Source organism: Podarcis erhardii (genome assembly GCF_964252035.2).
Source record: "Podarcis erhardii genome assembly, chromosome: 2".
NCBI classification, from domain to species: Eukaryota; Metazoa; Chordata; class Lepidosauria; order Squamata; family Lacertidae; genus Podarcis; species Podarcis erhardii.
Genome location: NC_138498.1, coordinates 43,798,248 through 43,824,356, shown reverse-complemented (window position 1 = coordinate 43,824,356; position 26,109 = coordinate 43,798,248). Strand labels below are relative to the sequence as shown.

At 43.6% G+C, this 26,109-nt stretch overlaps 2 protein-coding genes across 4 annotated transcripts in view; both read right to left on the bottom strand.

Moving 5' to 3' along the window:
* The window catches only part of GIPC1 (GIPC PDZ domain containing family member 1), a 29,627-nt gene extending 18,645 nt beyond the window's left edge, over positions 1 to 10,982 (bottom strand). Inside the window, exons 1-4 of one of the 3 annotated variants that reach the window (XM_081850581.1) lie at positions 10,573 to 10,774; positions 8,803 to 8,907; positions 1,829 to 2,164; positions 1,358 to 1,543 (exon numbers count right to left, since the gene is read on the bottom strand). In XM_081850581.1, coding sequence (XP_081706707.1) covers positions 1,358 to 1,543; positions 1,829 to 2,113 — 471 coding nt within the window. In that variant the 5' untranslated portion in view covers positions 2,114 to 2,164; positions 8,803 to 8,907; positions 10,573 to 10,774. Of the gene's footprint in view, positions 1 to 1,357; positions 1,544 to 1,828; positions 2,165 to 8,802; positions 8,908 to 10,572; positions 10,775 to 10,859 lie in introns of those variants that run through there. The other 2 variants (XM_081850583.1, XM_081850582.1) reach the window with 2 other exon arrangements.
* A 7,557-nt stretch (positions 10,983 to 18,539) lies between these two features.
* DNAJB1 (DnaJ heat shock protein family (Hsp40) member B1) lies at positions 18,540 to 22,734 on the bottom strand. Its single transcript, XM_081850606.1, has 3 exons — positions 22,361 to 22,734; positions 19,817 to 20,385; positions 18,540 to 19,168 (listed from the first exon to the last, which is right to left on the bottom strand). Exons 1-3 carry the CDS (start codon positions 22,569 to 22,571, stop codon positions 18,938 to 18,940), a joined length of 1,011 nt encoding a protein of 336 aa, XP_081706732.1. The 5' UTR covers positions 22,572 to 22,734; the 3' UTR covers positions 18,540 to 18,937.
* Positions 22,735 to 26,109: the final 3,375 nt, after the last annotated feature.

The following is a 26,109-nucleotide window of genomic DNA, read 5'->3' as shown; positions in this document are numbered from 1 at the left end:
TATGTAAATAAGTACATTAATTCAGTTAGATTGAATATATTTCCACATAGCAGAATTTATGGTTTCTTATCTTATTACTCAAATAATTTTAGCACAGACTTTAAAGAAAGTAAGAACACAAATGCTGGACAAGAGCAAAGATTTAGCTAGTACAACTTCTTTTCCAACTATAATAGTAATAAACCTCTGTTAGCTCCATCAACTGATATTCAAGGATACACTGCCTCAGTAACTGGAGGTTCCATTTTGCTATTGTGGCTAATAGACTTGGGTTGTCCTATCTCATTTTAAAGCCATCCAAGTCAGTGGCCATCAGCCTATCTTGTGACAGCAAACTGAATGAATGATCTGTATCATTTTCTTCTCTCACTTAAATCTACTTACAATTAATTTAACTGGGTGCCCCAAAGCATCTATAAAAGAAATTCTTATCTGCTTCCTCAAACTTTTATATAACTAAAAATCTCTGTATCATATCCTTCTTAGGTAAAGGTACCCCTGACTGTTAGGTCCAGTCGCGAATGACTCTGGGGTTGCGCGCTCATCTTGCTCTATAGGCCAAGGGAGCCGGTGTTTGTCTGCAGACAGCTTCTGGGTCATGTGGCCAGCATGATTAAGCCGCTTCTGGCAAACCAGAGCAGCACACGGAAACGCTGTTTACCTTTCCGCCGGAGCGGTACCTATTTATCTACTTGCACTTTGATGTGCTTTCGAACTGCTAGGTGGGCAGGAGCTGGGACTGAACAATGGGAGCTTACCCCGTCGCGGGGACTCGAACCACTGACCTTCTGATTGGCAAGCCCTAGGCTCTGTGGTCATCTTTTTTTCCTTAAAAACCCCCACCCCAAATGCTTAGCATTTCTAGACTACTTGGTTTATCAGGATTTTTTTGTTCAGACCCTAGAAGATAACCTGGTTATCATGTTTCATGTAGAAAAGGCCAGCAGGTGTGTTAGGGAGCCTTGTGCATTATACAATCACTTGGTACAGTAAAATAATACATTCTCAGCCAGAGTGGGAAGGAAAAAAGGGTAATTGTTAGGAATGGGTGGGTTGGACTCCCTAGCTCCTGTAAGACACATTAGCTCCCAGAAAGGTTCAGATCAGGGAAGATTCGTAGCTCACAGTATGAGGATTAGGGTAAGCACTGGGCTTAGTGGCCTCTTGGGTAGAAACCTCTGAAAGATAAAACAGCCTCCCTGAAGCTGATAGATTAGAAAGAACAATGGAAGCAACACAGTGGACCAAACAAAAAACAAAAAACCACACCCACAAAATGGAAGGCCCATACACCCTCCTTCAACAGCAGCAAGAATTCAGTAGGAGAGCAGCACAAGCTGAGCCTACCCAAAGATACCTTGATAAAAGCATAGCCGGCTCCGTTGTCTGTGATGGTCAGGCCCAGGGCTTCCTCAGATTTGAACACCTCAACCTCCTTCCTCTGGCCCTTTGTGTGGGCGAAGATGAAATCCTCTAGGCCAATCTGGCCACCCAACAGTTTCTCCATGTCCACTTTGTGGGTATTTAAGGTGCAGAACATCACCTAGATAATGGGAAAGGAGGCATGAGCACTTGACGTTACAGGCATCCTAACTGCTTTTAGAGATACTACTCAAAGTGCACCAGTGGGGTCTGCTCCTTCAGTTCTAGAGGTAAGAGACCTGGAAGCTTTTGGCGACAGACTTGCAGCATAAGCTCCCAGATATTTACTTAAATACAGCTATGCAATCCAAACTGTGGTTGACCCTGGCACCTGCTCCACCCAAGCTGAGTTAGCCATGCCATCTCCAACACTAAATGGGCCTGAAAACATGATGATTATACCTACCTCGGCTGGTGAGATTTTAAAGGCCTCAGCAATTTTACTATACAGTTCTTTGACATTGGTAAAGCCCTCGATCCGGCCAGTGGGGCTTCCGTGGGCCAGCTGGGTGTGGAACACAAGTCGAGGGCGGAGACTGGCAGGGGGTGGGGGGAGGCCAGGCTGAAGTGCCCCACCAACCACACCAACGCTGCCTACCCCCAGCCCGCCCAGGCCACTGCGAATGGGCTCGGCTTCCTCATTCTCCACCAGCGGTGGGGCCTTCTTCCGTCGGCCTAGTCCAAGCGGCATGAGGGAGATGTGGCCAGTCAGCAGTGAGGGTCAGTCGCCCAAGGTATGGACCTAGAAATGGAGGGGGCACAAGGTGAAAAGAAGGAAATGGAAAAGGACAGGCAAGCCTATAGAAAGACGCATTATCTTGAATTCTAGGCAGCACTTTTCCAACAAGGAGGAAAGGAAGCTGGACCAGAAACAGGTATAGAACTTAATATCACTAGACAACAGCAGTTCTCTATTTGTGCCATCAGGTCGGGTAGACTCAGTTTATAAGTAAAGTAGTCTTGCAAATAAGACCACAACAAAATATTACTGGCTTGCCTGCTCACACATATCTGTGGTAACCCCTTGTGGTAGCCTGAAAAGAGTGAAGAGCAAGGAAGGAAACAAAGCTTCCCCCCATTTATAAGCATTTCAATATTCCTGCGCAGCAGAGAGTTGGACTAGAAGACCCTTTGGCTCCATTCCAACTCTATGATTCTATGATTTCTCAGTTTGGCAAATGGCTTTGGGATATGTGTTTCTTGGGGACGTTTTGCCTTGTTGTGGAAACTAGGGTTTTATCCAGGCAATCTATGTATGTACGCAGATCCCAACCACATCATGGCTTTTACACAGAAGCGCCACAAGTTCCAACTCAAAGGCACGAGACGGCAAACAACTACCGTGGGAATTCTGTATCCTACTGGCTGTTGCTTGGAAAAAAAGGGAAGGCTGTAGCTCAGTGGCAGAGCATCTGCTCTGTATGTGGAAGGACCCTAGTTCTATCACTGCTGTCTAAAGGCAGGGATGGGAAAGACTCGCAGCTTGAAGAAATGATTCTTCAACATCAACTTTGTTAGACTGGTCATGTTGTTTGGATGCCTGATTATTGTCTTCCAAAGCAACTACTCTATTCCCAACATAACAATGGAAAGCGAAATACCGGTGGGCAACAAAAGAAGTTTAAAGACACTCTCAAGGCAAATCTTTAAAAATGTAGTTATAAGCACTGATAACTGGGAAACACTGGCCTTGCATTCCAATTAGAGAACAGCCTTTACCAAAGGTGTCATAGACTTTGAAGAAGCACAATCTCTGGACAAAAAGGAGAAACAAGCTAAGAGGAAGGCATGTTTGGGAAATTCTCACCATGATAAACTCCTGCCTGGAAACCTATATCCCCACTGTGGAAGGACGTGTGGATCCAGAATTGACCTCCACAATCACTAACAGACTCACTGTTAAGACCGTGTTCATGGAAGACAATCTTACTTAGCTATGAGTGATAGCCAAAGAAGAAGAATTACTAGCATACTCCTAATATGTACAATTAACTCAGTCACAATGCAAGTTTTCAAAAAAAAAAAATTGTATTGGAAATTTTCCAGTGGTTTTTCCTATGCAAATCTGCATAGGGAAATTTCAGTTTGCAGCAGGAAATTTTCCCTAGAGAATGATCTAATTAGCATGTTTGCTTAACTTGTATTTAATAAATGAAGCTACAAACTCTGATATTGCCAATCTTACCTAATATTTACTTGCAACTGACATCCATTAGTTGTCACAAATGAACTTATGAAATGGAAAATTTTCCACAGAGAAGCGTATCACAGGAAAGTTCTCCATTTTGCAAGATTTTCTGCCCCGCATCTCAGTAAGTCACAGTTAGCTCAAGCTTTCTAGATATGTATGCCTATTCTGTTTGTGGTTGTCTGACTACAGGAACTCTATTTGGTGAGTGGACACACAAACAGGAAACAAAATGGGGAATATAGGAGCATGGATCTAGACTTTAATCCCTTTGCCATGTTATATCTGACTTTATCTCCTGACTTCTGAGTTTCACCTGAAGCAAGAGGTTTCTAGTCTTGCTTGTTGAAAGGCTTATAAGATCCTGAAATGTTGTGAAACACAGAAAGCCTATTGTTGAATTCAAGTTGGGAGGCTGCATCACAGAGACAAGATTTTGCTGTCTGCTGAAGAGAGAACATTCCAGTTGTTCGAAGTTACCAGTGACAGGCTGCACTGAGGCTATATATGAATTGGGTTTTTTGTTTTAACATTGAAACTGTAATTTAAAGATGCCTTGGTCAACCACTGCATATGTCGCTTACTCCAGAAAATGCTCACAGAGATGATGCACATTTTCTATTAACCAGGGAAAGGGGTTAATGAGTAGAAAATAAATCCCATTTTAGATAGATGATGTCGATGTTGCATCACCTGGATTTTATCACTCCATGATTGTCCAGAGGTGAATACTGGCCAAACACCTTTTAGCTGTTTGTTTATGTGTACTTGTTTAACTGCCTCCATAAGCCAAAAGAGGTTTTTATCTATGAAATGGAATTAGGACATATTAATTATCTGCCATGAACTACTAAGGTTGTAGAGATCGGGCTCTGGGCAGCAGTCTAGTTGCACAGCCATTTGCTGCTGTTAAACCCTGACTCCCAGCAAAACACACTTGCAGCACGCAAGAGGGGAAGAGCACATCCTCAGAATGAAGGAAAATGAAGTAAAAGCAAACAGTGGGAGATTAAGCATTCTAACATTCACCACTTTTAAAAGGCAAGACAATGTTCCCATGTTGAAGCAGTACACTAGGGAGAAGCTCACCACTAAAATGTGTTTTTTTAAAATCGAATAACAAGGCCATACAACAGTACAGGCCAGGTTTATTTAGAGGTGGGGCAAGAAGAGGGGTGTTGTCTCTCATCTTTCTCACCACAGGCTATATCCAACAGGCACCTGAAATGCTCACATGATATTCCACACAGCAATTACAATGGCTGTGACCACAAGAAGAGCCCTGATAGATCAGACCAAAGACTGATCAAGTCCAACATACCATTTTCAACAGTGGCCAGCTAGATGCCTCTGGGAAACCCACAAACAGGATATGAGGGTATGAGGGCACTAGCCTTCTTCTGTGCTTGATCCTCAGCAACTTGCACTCAGAGGTATATTGCCTCTGATCCTGGAGGGTAATATACAGCAACCATGATTAATAGTCAATGATAACTCTGCCCTCCATGAATCTGTCTAATAAGCTTGCTGTAGAGATGGGGGGAAATGCTTCCCCCCCATCAGATTGATGAACTTCTATGATGTCTCCTCCCCTTACACATCTTTCTTCTAAATTAAAAGAAGCAAGCATTATATTCTTTCTCTGTAGTGGAGTTGCTTCAGCCCCCTGACCCCTTTGGTTGCCCTTTCCCTAAAAGTGACAGGATTTGATAGGTGTGCATGCTTTGCTCTCTTTCGGCTATGAAATGGGCATTTCAGAGCTGGATTCAGTACAAGAAGCCACTGTCAAATCTCAGGTCTGGGTTCATGTTCAGTACTGCTCATCGCTCCATAACACACAGGTACACATTTGTGTGGGTTACAAAGGTTTATAATGAGTACCCGTCCTTTCTGTAGGAAGTTAACAACTAATTGATACAAGAACAACCAATAGGTAAACACTATCAGATTAAGATTTAAATACAGTAAACCAAAGATTAGAAATAACTGGGAAGAAAAAGTCAAACTGTCAAGACTTTGGTTTAGAAGTGTCTGTGTATTAACAGGAGGCAAATTATTGCTCCAAATTAAAAACTGCATAATGAAGACAAATCACATAACAAAGATACCCTAAAATAGCCTTTGGGTCCAACAACATGTCTCTCTCCTAAAGGAAAAGGCCCTTGAGTAATACAGCAGGACACAAGATCCTAACCTTTCTGCTAATTTATGTGCATCTCCAAACCAGGCCCTGGGAACGTGCAAGTGTTGGGACTGGCACAGCAGGAGCAAGCCTCTGACGCCTCTGTTCTGGGATCAGGGTGGAGCAGGCCTTTGCAAGTTGATTCAGAGCAGAGAAACAGGCTACAGGGTGTTCCCTAGAGGGTGGGACAGCAAGGGAACGCAGCCAAACCTGTGAGTGCTCCACACTGAAGAGCAGCTAAAGCAAACTACAGGGCAAGGCATTCCACATTCTAAGCACAGCCTTCAGCATTGTCAGAACACTTCTGCCAACAACACTTCCCCTTCAAACGCTGCCAAAAGTAACTATTTTCAAAGCAATATTTTGTCTCCTTTTATGCTGCAAGTTCCACTGTGGTCTGGCTTGTCCCATCATTTTCAGCTCCCAGAGATCATTACACTATTCTGCACTTGCATCTGTCTCCCTTGACTTCTCTCCCAAAGTCTGCCAGAGAACAAGATCTTATCCCTGTTTCAATATTACATTCATATCCCGTCTTTCCTCCAAGGGGCTCACTGAGATAAACATGGTCTCCTGTGCTAGAAAAAGGGGTGCTGGAACTCACCATGAAAACCTCCCTCATTCTCTTAGAATGGCAATGGCATCCACCTGAGAGGTGCCAGCCCAGAACCCACCTGAGAGGTGCCAGAACTGAGTTTCTCTGAGTTCTCCCTGAAAAAAGCCCTGGTACGGGAAGAATGGCAGATGAAGGTGATGGACTATATGGAGCTGGCGGAAATGACTGGCAGAATCCGAGACCAAGGAGAAGAGTCAGTGGAAGAAGATTGGAAGAAATTTAAAGTTTATTTACAGATACATTGTAAAATTAAGGAATGTTAGAAGGATGTTGGAATGAAGTTATGTGGCTTTAGCAGAAATGTTATAAAGGATTAAGTAATAATGGATTGTTAATTGATGAAAGAAGAGAATGTAAAATTACAGTATGGTAAGATAAATTATTAGGATAAAAACAAAGATGGAAAGGATTTGCTGAAATATCTAATTGAACTAGAATACAAAAAAGGGAGGTGTGAGGAGGTCAAGGAAACAAGCAGATGAAAAATAAGTTAAGGGAAGGTTTGATTTGTTTTTTGTTCGTATTTTTCTGTGCTGGTTTTTTTCTGTTTCTATTTATTGTGATGTATTGCTTTGTTTTTTCTTGCTTAATTTAGTGTTTCTTTTTTGTAACCTTTAAAACTGGAATAAATATTATTTTTTTAAAAAAAGAAAAAAGCCCTGGTACTCCTCCCTCCCTCTTTTATTCTCAGCACCCATTTGAGGTATGTCAGGCTGCAAGATGATGATTTGCCCAAGTTAACCCAGTAAGCTTCACAGTTCAACGTTGATTTGAACTTGGGCCTCCCCCGTCTTCCTGATTCACAATATTCTCATTTCAAGCAATTATGAAAAATATAATCACACACTCCAGAGCATAAATCCACCAAGACTATAGGCATTTACAGGTCATGGAATTAGCTCTAAACAAGACTCCTCATGGGTGCTGAATTTTAATTTGTCGAGGCAGCAGACATACAGGAGACAAAGTGCTGACAAAGGCCCCATCTTGGCAGAAATGCAGAAGGCAAAAGGCTGAAAGCCCTAAGGCTATAATCTTTACCTATAAAACAAATCATTTGAAATACTAACACATCTAAACTTAAACTAGTGTGAAGCATCCTAAGGATTTCAAAATTTGAAGCACAATGTATAGTTTTGGGGAGGGCCAGATAACTTCAGAGATCTGCTCCATAAATCCTACTCAAGTTTTGTTGACATTCCATACTGAACTAGAGATTTCTCTGCAGCTGACTAGGATAGGCGTTAAAATGCTAAGCCTTGAATAACTGGAGGCCTCAAATGGATTTTTGTGGTAATGCCTCTGTATTAAGATAGGAATTATTTCACCTAGGCCTAAACAATCAAGAGGAGGCTTGCCAAACTTCCTCTTAAACTTTCCAGTGAAGATGGCCATGAATTCACTAGCTAACTTAGCCTCCTATCTCTGCTGCTTTTACAGCTAAGGATTTGCTTTCTACGTTTTTAACAAAGCCTTCATTTCTTGCTGTTAGAAACACTACTGGTTGACTTCCACCTGTTAATTGTTCGTTTTAACATCAAAATCCATGTGCTTGCACACCCTATAACTTAAACATATTTATTACTGTCATCACCTATCCCCCAGGTTCTCCAGTACTGTGTGTACGTTTACTTAGCTGGGGCAACCCAGGCAGATAGGTGGGGTACAAATTTCATCATCATCATCATCATCGGTATCCCCTTGAGTCCAAGAGGATTTTCTCCCATGTTAGGATTGCAGTTGAAGTATTTCCCTTTGAAGTGCGTCTCATTACCAGCAGCCTCACTAGCTGTTATTACCATCACTACTATTTACGGTAACCTTTTTTATTGTCTGAGTGAGACACTGCACTGACCTCACATATAAAAGCCGCTCCTGCCCAGATGGCTTACTATGGAAGACTGGGAAGACAAAGATGAAGGGAGATAACAGGAAGAGAGTAGCAAAGGGCAGGTGGGAGAGGGTTGTATTTACTATTACTCCTGCATGTTAACAGGATCAAAATGAAGGCACAGTATTATTTCAAATGACTTGGACAGAATACTTTGTGCATCACAGAAAATCCTTTGCTATTCTTGCAACAGACCACATTCAATTTGTGATCCACAATTACCACTGAATCCTTATCAGCAGAGCCTAGCTAGCCTACTTTTTCTAATACTATAAGTACATTATACCAGACAGTTGCTACATCCCACAGCAGGAAAGCATGTGAGCGACAGTGTTACTTCACCAACATCAACACAGAGGTGGGTGGGGAGACCTTTCAGCAATTTTGTTTTACTCTTCTTATGAATACTGTATTTGGAAAGGAAAGATGGTCAGAATCATCAGGGTTCCTCCCTGCTTCTGCTCCCTGGGTTAGGCAAGAGAAGATAACAAATGGCACATCACCCTACAGTGGGCGCAGTTTCCTGCTTCAGGAACCAGTGACCTCTTGGCAGTAAGTGAAGGAAGGTCCCCAACATCAGGTGGGGAAGAGAGTGTGAACTGGCAGGCCTGAGGAAAAGGGTGGGCTCCATTAAACACATCTGCATGAAAAGGCCAATTCATTACTCACCAGTAGCAGAAATATACTGTATACTGAATGCATTATACAAAGTCACCAATATCCTGTTATTGGAACATATTATGCACATTCACCCACATTTAATCCTTTTTCATCATTATTCTACCTGCAAGATTTAAGATTTCAAAGAATTTGGAGCATTTTGCAAAATGCAGAAAGCCAGGGGAAAATCAGTGATTAGGCTTAAATGGTCAGCAGGAGGGGAACAGAACATGGTGGCCACAGGAGGGAATAAATGTGCATGGTGCTGTATTGTTAGATTTTGCACAACTTTGGTGACAGGTTATGCCTGCCAAGCACCTACCCACCCCTTCCTTGTTAAAATGGTAAGGGACGGTAATGGAACACACTGTGTGCACCCCTTTTGACCTAGATAAGGAGTAGTAAGCTTCTGAATGCCTCTGAAGAGTGAAATAGAAGGACTTGCCAGTTTTGCCAATTGTTGAATAGCACCTAGGTTACAGAGCACAAATCTTTTTTCTCCAACTTCCTCAAACGTTAACACCCTCAACAGATTACCTATAGCAACAAAAGGACAAAAGTCCAACACCTTATACCACTGAGCCAATCATTAAAAGCATAGATGAACACCTTCTAAATTCAGCAAAAGAGCCTTCAGTTAGGGAAGATGGAAGCCCATAATGCAGAAGAATGGCATATAGTTCACAATTTAGGAGAAAGATCTGACAAAACTGCATTTCTCTCCCCCCCCCCCCCCAGCTTCTCAAGTCTCCTAAGAAAGCAGGGGTGCTGACCTCACTGGAGAGATGTTAAATAGACAGGAAAGCCAGTTTCCTCTGCTACTAGGCATTTGGGTGTTGCTACCGAGTTTCCCTCAATTCCTACACTACAATAAAAGGAAAACAGAAAAGTCAGTTTCGGTAGTGAAACTCAATCCTCCCATCCATGATAACACAGAGACACCGACCCACACTCTCTCCTGAGCCCACTTGGCATCAGGAACAGTAGGAACCATGGAACTCGGCACACTTTGAAACAGGTGGGTCTTTATCAGGCACTTGTTAAACCACCTTATTTTATATTCTCTGTACTTAGCAGGATAGTTCAAAAACTCCTCACTTAATAGTACAGAGCGGACGTACATGGGCGTTTATTTAATCGCCTACCCCCTTTTACTAATGGAAGGGGGAGCAGAGGGTGAGGGAAGAGAAACTCTCAGCATGTGCAGAAAAAAACACCCTGAAATTCCAAGTCAAAACACACTCAGGGGCTCCATTCAGAGAACCCAGGAGTCCGGGCTGCCGCTCCAGCTGGCAACTCCCCTCAAAGGCAGGCTGTCTCAGGGGCAACGGCACTACTTTCCCTACGTGTTTTGTATCCAGGCAACCCCGGCGGGGCTTTTTGCATCTGCAAACGGGCAGGAAGCTCCCTCCCGCCGGGTGGGGGTTGGGGGGAAGAGCGCTGGATGCCAGGACCCCTGGGTTCCCCCTCACCCCTAAATCTCGCTTCCTCTTAGGAGCTGCCCCCACTTCTCCCCCCCCCAGCTCCCTTCCCTCGCAGCGCAGCCGACACTCCTCCCCCCGGAGCCCCTCTCCTTAGGCAAGGCACGTCCATTCCCTTCTCCTCCTCCTTACCAGCGTCCCTTTCCTCGCCGGGCCCGTCCCTCAGCCAAACTACAACCCCGCGCAGCCAGGCCTGTCCCTCAGCAAGAGGCGGGACTTAGAAACCGCGCCTACTAGCCAATTGGAGCGCGCTTCGCCTCCTTCCTTGGCTAATCACAGGTTGCCCTCCCAAAGCAAGGAGAACATTCCGGGTCCTTCGTATCAAGTTCCACACAACCGCCGCCACCCCCAGCTTCGAGATGCAATGGAAGGGGTGGGATGGGGTTGCGGAGCAGAAACGCAGAGCGGGTGGAACATACCATCCTCGAAGTGGGGGGGGGAGAGGTGGACAGTAACCATCCAGGAAGGGCTTTGGGGGATAACTGCCCGCGGCCCTGAACCCGCCCAAGCGCCCTCTCCTCCTCCCCCCGCCCGCACCCGGCTCGCGTCCGTGTTCTCATTGCCTTCTAGTGGCCAATTCTGTCACTACAGCGCGCTTGGAACCAATGGGAAGGCGGGAAGCCGGGCGCGGCCTGAGCCTGAGGCGAATTAGCTGCCCCGGGTGGAGGGCGGGGGAGACTTGTCTGTGCCTGGCGCTTAGCAGCCGAGCGCCGGGGTGGGAAGGTGCGCTATTCTGATCACGCTTTTTCTCTAGGTTAGGGGCGGACCGGAGTTCATCACTTCGGCCTCGCCCCGGAACCTGTTGTGAATTCGAGGGGATCGAAACATACAAACCTGGAGAACTATGCGCTTTTCCTTCACGCGAAACCAGCCCCACTACTTCTCGTCCCGCAAAAGCCTCTCCCTCCACTTTAGGCCGTAGGAGAGGCGGTTCTTGGGGGGCAGCGGTGGCGTCCAAAGCTCGGGGGGGGGGGGAGGACCCACATGTCACAGCCCACTGGTGACCGAGGGAGGGCGTCTTGCCCACTTTCATTTTTTTTTTTTTTAATAATATTTATTAAAGTTTTCCAATTAATTACAAATTAATAAAACATCCAATTTCAAATCTTTTTCCAATTACATCCTTTCAGGACTTCCCCTTCCCTCCCCCCCTTGTATTCCAAATCTCTCAAATGATCTCAACAAGTTCTTCTCCTCAGTTCAAACTTGTTATCCTTAACCCAAAATTTTTTTTTTTTTAAAAAAACATTATTTTCCATTCCCCTAAAATCGGTTTATTCCCACCACGAGTTCCCCACTTTAGAATACCATGTAGATGTATATAGCCTAAATAAAACATAGTTTACGCCTTTAAGGATTCCACATTTCCCACCCCCCCTTTTCCCGGTTGCGTTCCCAATGTTCCTCAATGTCCGATATTTCCACGTCTCTCTAAATCATAGTCCTTTGCCAGTCCTCTTTAGTTTCGAATGTCCAATCATGGAAGGATTCTGTCTTAAAGAGAGGCCCATTTTTTCCATCCAGATTTTTATATCCAGGAGTGAAAAGCTCCAAATTATAATCCTTAAGCTTGTCAAATCTGGATGTCCCAAATGTCCCCACTTTTGACTTGGTCCAATTCTTGTTATTTTGTTGTTCTTATTGATCACACTCCTCTTTCTATTTCTTTCTGTCCCTGTTTTCCTGCACAAATGTCATAATTCCAAAAGTTAGTTCCTTTACAGAGGCTTGTTATTCAGAAACAAAACATTACGTCAAGTTCCTTTCATTCCACAACAGATGATTCCATTGTCTTCTTCGGTGTAGTAGCCTCTGTAGTCATAATAATGTTCCATTTCTGCAGTTTCCCAGGAGATAAACAGTTCAGTTCCAATTTCCAGCTAAAACTTGTAATATCCCTCGGCTCCTCTAGGTGGATTGCAAAAACTGAGTTCTCTTCCAGATCGCATCCATTAGCCCTAGTAACTTTGTAATCCTTATTTAAAACAATTTGTATCCAATTTATAACAAATATAACCAGCAAAGTCCTTGTAACATAGTCTCTATCTTATTTTCCGCTTTGACAGCTCTTTGACAGCTGTCAAAACTTGCCTTTCTCCTCTCCAAGCTCCGTCATCGATCGCTCCCGGGGTTCCAGGGGGGGTTGTTTTTAAGTCCGAATTCTACTTTCCTCCTCCAGCTCAATCTCATATTCTTCACTCGTGAGGTTAAAAACTTGCCAAAATGATGTTACTCCGATCTTAGTTATCAGATCCTTTGCTTTGACCCTTCTACAATGGAGGGGGTGGCTGACTTCCTTTTTTGCGCCTCCCCCGCTCGCTCCGAAATTTTTAAAATTTTTGTCCCTCTTTTTAGTCCAAGTTCCAATTACTTACAGGTTGTTCTTTTAGGTCCGAATTTTCAAAGGAAGAAGCCAGCACTCTCCGCCGAATGGCATGCGGCTTCGCACGGCAGGGATAGCAGAGGACTCAAAACACCACGCTTCTCCCCGGCACCCGATCCGTAGCCTTTAAAAAGGCTCCTTCACGAGTCGGGAGGGCGCTAACGGTGTCAGCCGAGTCTCCATGTCCACGGCCCCCGTGGCCGTGGTTTTTAAGGGTCCCCGCATCGCCGGTGCGGTAGGACCCAGCCCCTGCCGTGCAGGCTCCCTCCGGAGCTCGGAGGGAGTCCGCCATTCGGCGATGGCGCCGACCCGGAAGTCCTCCCGTCTTGCCCACTTTCAGAAACGGGGTGTCAATATCCGCTCACCACGACACACATCACACCCAAACCCACTTTTTCCTTCACTGCGTCGAAGAGAATCTCCCAATTCTTGGTGATTTCGAAATCTGAATTAAAATGCCATTGAAATCAATTGGGCGTGACAGAATTATCATAGATTGGGGCGGCCCATTGTGAACACAATGGTGCTTGCCTTTGAGTAAGTATCCCGAGCGCCAGTCCTACCATTAGGCAAAGCGAGGCAGCAGGGAAGCTCAGCAAAGCACTCGCAAACGCATAGGTCATATAATAATAGCCTGTGTCAGTGGTTTTTCCCTCCTGGGGGGACACAGGGGTACGCATACTGCTAAACATTTTGTGAATCTAAGTTTGGCTTCATTGAGGGGCAGTATTTAAATATGAGTAGGAAAATGAGAGTACCCCCTCATTATTTATTTTTAGAAAAAAGTACTGCATATAATATACAGCTGTAGCTCTTCCAGGGCTAGCTCACCCACAAGTCAAGGTGAGGCAACTGCCTCTGGTGGCAGGATCCACAGGGGCAGCAGATCCCGACTCTCTGTGAATAGGAAGCACTACTGGTCTCCTCCCGCCTTTGTTCCTGATATATATCTTCACTCTCCCCCTCTGCCCTAGCAGGGACTCACCATTTTGTGGTTCATCTCAGGTGTCAAAATGCCTTGGGCTAGCCCTGGGCTCTGCCATAGTACTTTGAATTTGCAGGGTGGGGCTATCTTTGGTTGTATGAGAAGACAGTCGCCATAGTAGTGATTACCGTATGTTTCACCTACATACTGCTGGGGGGGGGGGCGTGTTGATTTAATCTCAGTTCTGTGCATGTTCAGTGATGCTGTGCACCTTGAAATTAAAGGAGGGATTTGCTGGTTTATTTCAGGTAGCAAAATGTATTGGACTAGCCCTGATTATCCTGCTCTTCCTCCAAAGATGGCATCCATAGTTATCTTCTCCACTCCTGTAGACTAACATTTGTATCAGATAGGTTTGTCTGTGAACCACCCAGCCATTATTCTGTGACATATCCTGGTGTGGCCTGTCCCGTTTTGCCACCTTGCACATGCTTCATGCACTGCCCACCTCCACTGAAGCCTTGCTTTCTGGGGTTGTGCAGCTGCAACTTCCAGGTTCAAATAACATCTTTCTAAAACCCAGAAACCGCCACAGCTCCTTCTCTGATAGCAGGGGCATGCATCTGCAGAGGCACCCCTTGGGTTCTATCACCTGAGGCGGCAGCCTGTCTGCATGGACAGGCCCAGCCCTCGCCATACCACAGATTATTAGCAGCCTAGGCCAGGAATGGAGAACTTGTGGCCCTGCAGACAGTATTGGACTGCAGCTCCCATCGTCCCTCCTATTTGGCTGTGCTGTCTGGGACCAATGTAGTGGGATGCCAACATCTGGAGAGCCACGCATGAACTAGGCACTAAGAATTAACGTACCAGGGAAAACAGCTCAACTCAAGCCTGTGCTCTACTTGTACTGTACTGCTTTTCTTCAGATAGAAAAAAATGCGATTCCTGGCCTACCGTCTGAACTGGTAAGAGTTCACTTTACCTCCGTATTCAATATGTGTATCATCAAGCCCCCGTCACTCTTCTTGGCTGCTATCTGGTTGAGCTTCCTAAAATTAATCTCTTGGAACTTGTTTGGCTCAAGCTCATATGGCTCACACATGCAGCAGACTGTATCGCTTCAGCTGTCAGATCACATTTTGGAATGTGCTTCCTGCCCCCATATAAAATATTCAGCAAGTTAAAAACTAGCACAGCTTGTTGCTCTCTGTTATGCTGCTTTTCAACTTGTAGAGAACTGAGAATTCTTCACATAGCAAAGAATTTAGAAATGTGATCCAGCACATACTTACCTGCTGCACACATAGACTACGCTCCTTTGGGACTTTTGGGAACAGGGAGCTGAATACTGAGTTTAAGCAAATGAAGAGATTTCTTAGAATGCAGAACAAAACCTTAAAATTTAAGCTAAGTTTACAGTAAGAATTCTTATTTGGTTGAGGCTGGTGCAATAGCACATACCAGTTGGCAGTCAATACTTTGGAGGGTTTGCTTTTAGGGCTTTCGTTCTTAGCCTTTACTCCCTGTAGCTTAAATCGGCACTAGAAAAAAAATCTGTGTGAATTGACAGAATATAGGAAGCACAGCCATAAACAGTAGTGTATTGGGGTAGAGTTGTTGCCAATATATCCATGGTATGGAGAGGAAGAAGGAAAAAAACATCAAAATGAAGGCGGCAGCAGATACCTTAAAATTGTATTGAAAAGCCTCTTCATCTTTTTGCTGAACTTCTTGCAGGAATCCTATTGGACTACATGAATATAGTACCAATACTGTGTCTTGACCAGAATGCAGATACACCTCCTTAGACCACACATGTATTATTTTACAATAAAATTTCACTCACTTTTCTGCTTGTATTTACAATAAAGGAAGATCCAAGCTTAGGTGATCCATTTTCATCCGTCATATTTTGCTTCTTGGGTCCTCATACCTCACTAATTTTGTCTGCCTAATATTTAAAAAGTTAACCTAGATTCAAAAACCCAGCTATCGCATAATCATGGAAACCAATACTTTAAAAATCTGAAGTCCCCCCCCCCTTGTACTTAATGACATTACAACTGTGTAAGATGCCTGTCTTTGGACAGCGACATCATGACAAAAATCCTACAAACTACTTAAGTGTTGGAAATATCATGAACTGTATAGTTCATGATTGCACATATATGTTACACTCACTGCTCCTGCATTAGGATATATGCATAGGAAGCTATAGTGAACGCCTTCTTAACCATTGAAATAGACATGTACTCAATCATCCTGTGTAATAAACACACAGGTTGCAAGCCATTTGCCACACATGGGTTCTTTTCAAATGGAAACAGTTGAAGCAGCTCCAACGCAGAAGAGGTTGAGACAGGCCCTGCCTGATCAATCTCCTTAGCTTAAGGTAAAGGTAAAGGGACCCCTGACCATTAGGTCCAATTGTGACCGACTCTGGGGTTGCGGTGCTCATCTCCCTTTATTGGCCGAGGGAGCTGGCATGTGGCCAGCATGACTAAGCCGCTTCTGGAGAACCAGAGCAGCACACAGAAACACGGTTTACCTTCCCGCTGGAGCAGTACCTATTTATCTACTTGCACTTTGATGTGCTTTCTAACTGCTAGGCAGGAGCAGGGACCGAGCAACGGGAGCTCACCCCATTGCAGGGATTCAAACTGCTGACCTTCTGATTGGCAAAGTCCTAGGCTCTGTGGTTTCACCCACAGCGCCACCCGCGTCCCTATGCCACCTATGCCAAATTGAAGAATATGTTTCACAAAGAGCTAAGTAACTGCAGAATCTGTAGTGTAGCCTGAATTCCTTTGCTATCTGTAGCAGTTAGGGGTGCATCCCGTATAGCTTCCAACAATGAAAATTGTGATTCTATGCAATCATTTGTCACATTCACATGAGTTACATGGAAGCTGTTGCTTGAACCGTATTAGAGTGAGCAACAAAACATATAAAAATATTCGTTCCCACCTTTTCTGATGTGAATCAAAGGATGCTGTAGCCAATGTGGCAGTTCTAGAGCACTGCACTGATAGAATATCCAGAAGTGTTGCATTTGATGCAGCTAAATGATGTCAGGTTTTATCTTCCCTGGAGAAGCTAGACTGGCTCTCTTCCTGTTCTTTTGCCAGCAGGTGAAGATCTTGTTCCAACAGGCTTTTGGGAATTGACTGCTTTTTTAAAAAGGGCTGGTGCAGTACTGTTTTTAATTATTTGTATGTTTTAAACCAATTTTACATATGCGTATAGTTTTATGTCTATTAATGTTTGTTTTTTAATTATTTGTTTATATGTTTTTAAGTGACTGTTTTTATCTCTAAGCTGCCTTGAGCCCCAACAGGGGAAAAGGCAGGGTATAAATATAATAACAGCTCAGGCACCGAAGGAAAAAATCCCATCCATTGGAGAACATTCCCACACATAGCTCTGTAACTGGCTTGTTTCCTCCTAAAGGTGACCAATTTCAGCTCCCTGGAGACCCAAACTAAAATAATATGCCCAGTAATCTTAAATCTCTTCATCTTATACTCGTATGATGGAAATGCTACTGGTGCAGGTCCATAAGATCCCAGCCCGCCACCTGAAGATGAATTCTCTAGCTTTTTCCTGTAGAAACTTACATTTGCCTATTAAGAAACAAGGTGCTCACAAGCTATTTTTGGCACATACACATTATGTACAAGAGACAGATAATTTTAGTTTGAGATACCGGTAATGTATATGACCCATTATTTGGAATTCACGTCTATCAGACACACAGTGGGTACTGTACAGAACTTCTGACGCAACAGCGAGATTTTTTTAGTGAACATGTAAAGACCATATGGCAACACAGAGGCCCTTTGGTTTACAATTGCTATTCATTAGACTAGTAGTGATCACGCAGAGGAATGAAGAAGCAATCTTGCTGAGGAAATTAAACAGGTTGCATTTCTAGAAGAAATGGGTAGCTTTGCCTGCAGTAATCAGTTATTTTCCTTCCATTTAATCCCTCTTTAGGATCAGATAGCAAAGTGGAATGCCTGTTCAGAGATTTTAGTGACAAGGATCCAGCAGAAGCTGTGGATTTATGTTGTAGCTAAAGAGCATTTCTTCATAGCTTGGAATGCATTCCATTTTAATTTTAAGCCCATAAACTGTAAGCTATTTAATGTTAATTTGGTATTTTTCAAACCTAGAACATTGAAGAAAGAAGCTCAGTATGACAAGTTTCTTATTTCATGACCATGAACCAATAAACACTCACATCTAGGTTTGTTTACACTATAATTTTTAAAAAATGTTTACAGGAGGCTATACATGTTCCTTTACTAGAAACAATACCTTTAAGAAAAATGACTAATGCTTTACTCTTTTCAGTTTCAATAGTTATCACCTATTGAAATACTTATTTATTAAAGAATGTCTTCAACTGAACATTTTACATCTTTTCTGCCAGTCCAATCAACCAACCAGGATCAAGTCTGACATATTAACAGTGTATGGCAAGAAGTCAAAGATTTCACTGAAAAAACCTGTAAACTTCTTACATGCTTTCCAGAAGTTATAAGGCAGCATCCTGCTTGCTTAACAGGGGAGGCCATACTCCACCAATTTACCTTCTGGAAAAGGGCAATTTATGGCCAGGTTTCAGGATGCCTTCCCTTCTAGGAGCTTCAACACATGGCACCATTTTAGAATGGCTTAGTAAGGGCACCCTTAAGAGCAACAAGCAAGTTAGAAAACTGAACATTAAAGGTACCCCCCTGGGAATGAGATAGTGCAGAATGCAATAAGACACAGTACAGCAAAAACAAGAGATTGGAGGTGTTTACTTCTGAAGTCCAGTTTAGATTGTAATCTCCTCCTTCCTATGGGAGGACCTATGTGACATGCCCAAGTAGGGTTAGCCAACTAAGTGAAGGCATGAATTATGATTGGTTGTCGTCTTCCACGTTCAATTAAAAGATGTTCTGTCAATTCCTTCGCTTGGGTAACTGAGCATTGCTGTAAATGTTTTGAGCAATGACAACCTGGGCCAAAAGTCACTGAGAAGTGCAATGTTCATCTTGCAAGAATGGATTTCCCGGAAATCTTTTAGCAACATGAAGTTAACTTCCCTACCCACTGCCAAAAGCGACTCTGAAATCCTGATTCCAGTTCCAATTCCTCTGCTTTGGAGGCACAGCAGTCCCGTTCTGCCTGTCTTATTATATTGGCAAGATTTGTTCTAGGACACTTTTTGAAGACTGTGGAATTCTGTCTGGGAATCTTATATCAAACTCAATAATAAGATCCCCTCGTTGGCTTGGATTCTTGGGGAATGGAAGACCTTCTCCAGGAATTCTTCTCTTCATTCCAGGTTTAATGATGTCCTTGAATACCATTGGTATGTTCCGACCATCTAGTGTTGGTGTGTTCACAGTGCAGCCACATAGAGCCTAAACACAAACACAAGCCAGAGAAGTTAATACCTTTTTTTTGTAAATAGTTCTCTCTTGTAATTCCCATTAAAACCAAGTATTTTTAGTGGGCCTATGACAACTGATGAGTTCATGAAGACAGGAGGAAATGCTGACAACTCTTGAGCTGAACACTGAAGCTACATATACAGTCGGCATCCCATAACATTTCACTGTGCCTGAAATCATGCTGCTGCTACTGTATCATGATCTGCTTCCTCAGTGCGCTCCCCATGCGGCTCCGATGAAGCATACTCTTAATAGTTTGCCCACAATATAGCAACACTTACTATAATCATGCGTAGTGATGTGTAGGAAATAAGATTGGAACATTCTCAATTTTTACCCATTTCAAAATCTAGTAATTTAGAAACTTCAGATGGAGTTCAATGTTGTGCTATCATGAACAATCCATCTGTGCAAGAATTACAGCTTGCCTGATGGAATGACCCCCCCACTTCCTCCCCACAAAGCTCTGGGGTTCTCTGAATGCCCCCCAAGCCAATTTCAGAGGCAAGCCCCACTGTACAAATAGAAATCCCTGCATAGGACTTCTGCTGACAGGGCATGTTCGGTGAATCCAACCCTTTGCTCCCCCACTTCATTAAGTCAGGAATTTCCACTTACCTCACGGAGGCTGATTTTGGCTGGATATACAATATCAGACCCATCTCTTCTAAAAATGTTATGTGGCTTGTCTTTTAAAACAAATACAATATCAGCTGGAATGTTGTTTGGTGTCTGGTCTCCTTCTTTGGGGAATGTAATCTTTGTTCCTTCTTTCCAGCCACGTTTGACTTCAATCGTTAGAATCTTATCTTCATTGCGTGTGCTTTTCCCATCTGGACTGAGACGTTTATGAGAAATTTTCATTTTCTTGGTGCATCCAGAGTAAATCTCCTCCAAGGATACTCTCAACTCATGAGTGATGGGTGGGTCTTGTTTCTTGCGTATATGTTCAGCGCCCCCACGAGCACGGGAAAAGCCAATGTTACCAAAGTTCTGAAAGCTTGTGAAGGGGTCATCAACATCCATGTCTTCATCGCCATTCCTCTGGACAAAAAAGGTATCAAAAGGATTCCTCCCACCAAAGAATTCTGCAAACATGGCATGAGGATCTCCATGAAAGGTGTAAGTGAATGAGGTGCCATTGGGACCTCCTCCTCCACTGCTGCTGGGACCACCTCCCTTTAGTCCTGAAATACATACAAGGACACACAAATTAATCTCTTTCAGCAATTACTGAGCTATGCTCTGTCATGATTTATATTAGGACTCCTAATCTTCAAAACTTCTTCCTCAGTGCCTCTTTTACTGTGATACCAAACTTTACTAAACTCTGAGAACACCACTGGAATTTAATCAAATACTTCTAAGGAAGTCCTGTATCAAAAGGCCAAGCACATGCTAGCAAAGAAATGCCAAGTAAAGATTTTATCAGAACTGTTGCAGCCTTCTTTCTCTCCATTTTCTCAAGTGCAGTGTGTTGAGAACCCTACCATTCGGGAGTAGCTAATGCCATGTCCTCCACCATGTTATAACTCCAATCACCTATCAACGTTGGTCATGCTGGTTGGGGCTGATGTGTACTGCTATCCCAACAATATCTGGAAGGCCCTACATTGGCTAACCTTCACACTTTGTAGAGATTATCAATAACTGAATCCATGCTGCTACACAAACACAGCACCACTTAGAATGCATTTCACCTTAGCCTGTATGAACAAATAAGTCTTTAACATGACATTAATAAATATTATTGGGAACAGACCTACAAATCAAAACTAACATTGTAAAGAACAGGTTAGCATGAAGAGTATGCTAGAATCTTCTAGCAAGTACTAGAAGACTTTTTGTAGCAAAGGCTCCACCTATCTTAGAAAGCCTGTCATGCAGCCCAATTTATCCTGTCAATACATGTTACCAACAATGTTACTGGAAACTGCTAAGCATTTTACTAGGAATGAAGGCAACAGAATACCATAAAAATTACACAAACCTAATATATTTGTAACTAAATTTAAATACTTCAATCCTATGTGCTACATGCCTTAATATATCACAAAAGTAACAGTATTGTGTTTAGTTCCTTCTAAAAAAAATAAACAATTCAAAAAAAGCATACTAAGTTGCTGGAAAGCATGTACTTGGAACAAGTTTATTATTGAAAAACTGACAGATCCTCAGAAAAGCAATAGAGATAAATCCTACATAAAGTTGTTTTTTCACTTTCTTCCCTGCCTAATTGATTTCCACTTTGTTTCAAAGTAGGTTTCTCAAACAGGAAGAACCTGAAAGGTAATGGTGGATTTTTAAGGAGTGACCTTAATACTATATGAACAATTCAAAGATGGCAACTCATCTGGCTAGTTTCCAGGACGACAGAGTAAAATAACTTGTTCTTTCTTCTCACCTACTTTTCCCTCCCTTCACCTATCTTGGAAAACCAGTCCTGGTAGATTAGTTGCTGAACAGTCATTCCAAAAGCCACTCTACAGGGAAATGCTTCCTAACAGAGCTAAATGGCAGAATTGATCAGTTATAAAAGCAGAGATTTTTAGAAGATGTTATCTCTCAAGGGTGGGGCAGGAGGGAGAGAGGAGGAAAGTTACGACGGGAGGGGGGGGGGGGAAATGACATGATTTGACTGTACTCTCCGGTATCAAAACAACTTCTGCGGGAGGAAAAAACGCTTAGCTTACATAAGTGCAAAAAAAATAATATTCTAATGATCTGGTCCCATTCGAGGACGCTGGCTCGACCGCCTTGTGCTTTTTGTATACCGTATAGACTATATACACCACACAGTTTCAACTTCAACTTTCCATTTGCTCCAAAACTGTCAGTTTGGCGTTAATCCTGACTCCATGACGCCTCAAAAACCGGGGCTTATTTTGCACCCCGTCCTTTACACTACAAGCAGATCCCCTCCACCTCCTCGCCCATTCTCTTCCCGCATATAAAATAATAATAGACAACAGCTAAGAGGCGATATATACAATACGTAAGACACTCGGGAACCGGGTCTAGAGCAAACGGCTGCGAGCCCACTGCGCGACTTCGGAGCCGTGTGAACGTGCAGGGGGACCGATTTCGCTCCGGTCCCGAGAGCCCCGCTTCTACCCTTTCCTCCCAAGCATCCTCTCCCTCCACAGCCCCCCAAGCACGCACCTTCCTCGCCGAACTTGTCGAAGATCTCGCGCTTCTTGGGGTCGCTCAACACGTCGTACGCCTCGGCGATCTCCTTGAAGCGCTCCTCGGCGCCCGGGTCCTTGTTCTTGTCCGGGTGGTAGCGCAGCGCCTGCTTGCGATACGCCTTCTTAATGTCGTCCTCAGTCGCCCCGCGGGTCAGGCCCAAGATCCGGTAATAGTCCTTCCCCATCGCGAGCCGCCGAATGCCCTCGCCCTCACAGCCACTGGCTCAATTACCTTCCTCCTCGCTCGGCCGCCCAGGCTATAGCTCGGCGGCAGCCGCTTCCCCCTCCCTATTTATACGGCGGGCGGAGGAATCTTCCAGAGCTTGCCACAACGTTCTCCGCCCCAAACCCGCCCACCCCTTATGCCCTCGCCAATCGCGGCCCACAGCCCCTTACGCTCCGCCAATGGCAACGGGGTTTGCGTCACACATGGTGGGGGAAAGTAACGGTTGTCGAGAGCTCGCCCCGCCTCCCCGGCCTTAATTGCGGAGGTGAAGAGCATTCTCTACAACACCAACGGCTCTCATTCTCCAGAGTTCTGGATGCTGCGGTGGCCGCTCGCCCGGCGCGGACGAATCCGGCGAAGCTGCGCAATGCGCGTTGCCCGCGTCGGGATGAGAAGCTACGGGCCTGCCGAAGCCCCGCCCTCGCTGGTGCGCCATCACCTGCGAGCAGAAACTCCGCCCACAGGCCACGCCCCCGCTTTGTTGTTATCTAAACCAGCCAATCCGCAGAGGGCTCTCATATAACTTATTCAGCGAGAGGGAACCTGTGGCCCTTTATAGATTGTCGGACGCCAGGATGCTGCGTCCCTCGGTCACCGTAGGGCCATTGGTCAGGAATGAGGGCGGCTGGAATCCAAACACACACCTAGATGCTGAAGTGAAGGTCCCTTAGGACCTGTAGCCCTGCAGATCCCTTTCTTAAGGTGTCTGGGGGCAGCGATGTTCGTCTTCCCATTTCACAGATTTTTCTAGCATTTTTTAAAAGACTCCAAGGCAAGCAGCGTGTGTGGCTCCTTTTCAGTGGCATCACGCCATCCAATGAGAAGAGTGGTTATCATCCATCACTTTCCCGTCCGTTAATGTGTGGAAGTTTCAGTTACAGATAGGTAGCCGTGTTGGTCTGCCATAGTCAAAACAAAACAAATTCCTTCCAGTAGCACCTTAAAGACCAACTAAGTCAGTTCTTGGTATGAGCTTTCGTGTGCATGCACACTTCTTCAGATACGGGCCTTCAGATGGTATCTGAAGAAGTGTGCATGCACACGAAAGCTCATACCAAGAACTGACTTAGTTGGTCTTTAAGGTGCTACTGGAAGGAATTTGTTTTGTGTGGAAGTTTGTAATCTGCTCACATAGTCCAGATTGGACACCACTGGTCATCTGTTGTATTCTATGAGAAGTGAATATTGCTTCCTTCTGCCCTGATGGGTATGTGCCCTACTCCCTGTTCCATACAAACATTTTTTTGAATTATTGGTTTTATTTAGTCTGCATTAATACCAGATTATTACACTCCTCTTAAACCTTGATTCAATAGAGGGTATGTCCGTCTCTTCTGCCAGGGGGGTTGGTGAGGTACCTGAGGATAATGTTAAGAGCTTCTCTAAAAACCTGTTCCAGCATAATTCCAGCAGAGCTGTATTACTCTTGCTCCAGAGTTCAGGGCAACTGCTTTCCTTTCAAATACTAAGGGCAGGCTACACCAATTCATCCCATTCTGTAAAAATAGCTTGTAATAGTTTCAAAACGGGGTTTCGAATGAACGGATCCCCTGCTATTTGTGGAGCAGCCATCCATTGTCCACTTACAATATCCCCCCCCTCCCGCAACCCCACATTTTAAAATAGTGTTGTGGTGTTACTTATTGCAAAAAGGAGTTGAAATTGACTAGCATTGACCTCAAACCAGTTCAGTGAACAGACAACAGATCTAAATCATTAGTATGTATCAGAATCCGAACAGGAGGAAAAAGGCAGGAGATTGCACCTCTTGTATTATGTTGTTAATAAGCAATTAAATAAAAAGGGACAAAATGTAACTTTGACTTGTTGGCATATGTAATGCTTTCTTTGCTGGAACTTTTGAAGTAGCCACAACAATCAATAGGCATACTAAGTTGAAGCTTGTTTATGGAATCAAAAGCACTAGTTATGTCTACAAAGACTGAACACATTACTGGATGGCCCATGAACAGTTTTATTTATTGTTAGATTATAAAGAACAAATCTTCAGTCTATGGAGCATTAGTCTTTTAAAAATTCCAGTTATAAGTTTTAGAATTGTGAGTGTTAACTTTAAAAAAGATTCCCTGTTCTGTTCTAAAAGATGTATAAGATCATTTTTCTCCTACCAGTGTGCATTCCATGGCACACTGATACCATTGGACTTGAAGACAGGGAAAGGCATGATCAATTTAAGAGGCAGATTATCAGTTTCTGCTCTGTGTTCTATGGTTCAGGGAATAACTTTTGTTCATAAAATAGAGGAAGATGGTATGTAATCCCCAATACTGTTCCCCTGTGTGTTTACTCAGAAGTCAATCTGACTATATTCAGTGGGGCTTACTACCCAGTAAGTGCATAGGATTGCACCCTAGTCTTGAACTTGCCTGCTCCTGAAACCCTTTGAACTCTTATTCAGGCCCACGCCCTGACTTCATTCTGAATTAAGGTAGTTACAACAAAGACCAGACAGTAGATCATTATGTTAGGCATGCAGTAATTTTAAAGTGTTGTGTTAGCAATTCCCTACAATGTGAAATTCAGGAGATAATTGCAGGTTAGTGGTTGTTAGATAAAGGCAAATTGAAATAACTTCTAACTGGAGAGTAACAGCCCTCATAAGCCTGATAAGAAAGCATTAGCATATGTTACCTCTGGGATGTTCTGCTTTCAGATAAGCATTCTCTCTAGAAGAAGTGGATGATTAAAATTTTGGTACTGAAAAACTCAGAATTTTGGAGAAAACATTCTTCTATGTGTGAGTGTGAATCACAAAAGCAATTCCTCTATTTTCTTAGGAGCTGCTTTTCAACTTTTTACAAATTAGTGTTCATAACCATCTTCATAATCAGGCACAGAACAAAACCAGATGCATTTGCAAGCAGCACTTCATAACCCGCCTGAAGCATGGGAGGTTATGCAAGATATACAACTCATTTAGCACTCAATTTAATGATAAGAACATCTGTCAAAAGCAGGGTGGGGAACCTCCATGGGGTTTTTAAAAAGCAGAGTCTTCTCTTAAACCTCCTCTAAATACATCCTTGGTGGCATGACCACAAGACGTAGGAAGTGTTAAGTTCTACTTTTTCCCATCAATGAGGTCCCAGAGTATGGTTGACATCATGCTTGTTTATCATGATTTTAGATTGTTCCCAGGCTTCCCTGTTGTCCTGCCTCCTGTACAATGTATATATGTAGCTAATGAATAAAATCATATAAACATCAAATATTAATAATTTCATTATTTTTAAATATCAAAGTGCAGATTTTAAACGCAGCATAAGGGGTCTCTGTAGTATAGTGTATTTTAAAATGGGGTTTTAGAGTTTTTAGGGGGTTTTGAATGTTTTATGTAGTTTTGTAGTTTTATGTAGTTTTGTGGTAGTTTTGTGTAGTTTTTATGTAGTTTTATGTAGTTTTTCAATTTCATTGTTCTGCAAGGAACAATGACAATAAAGATATCGTAATCGTAATTTTATCTGCTGTTCTGCCCT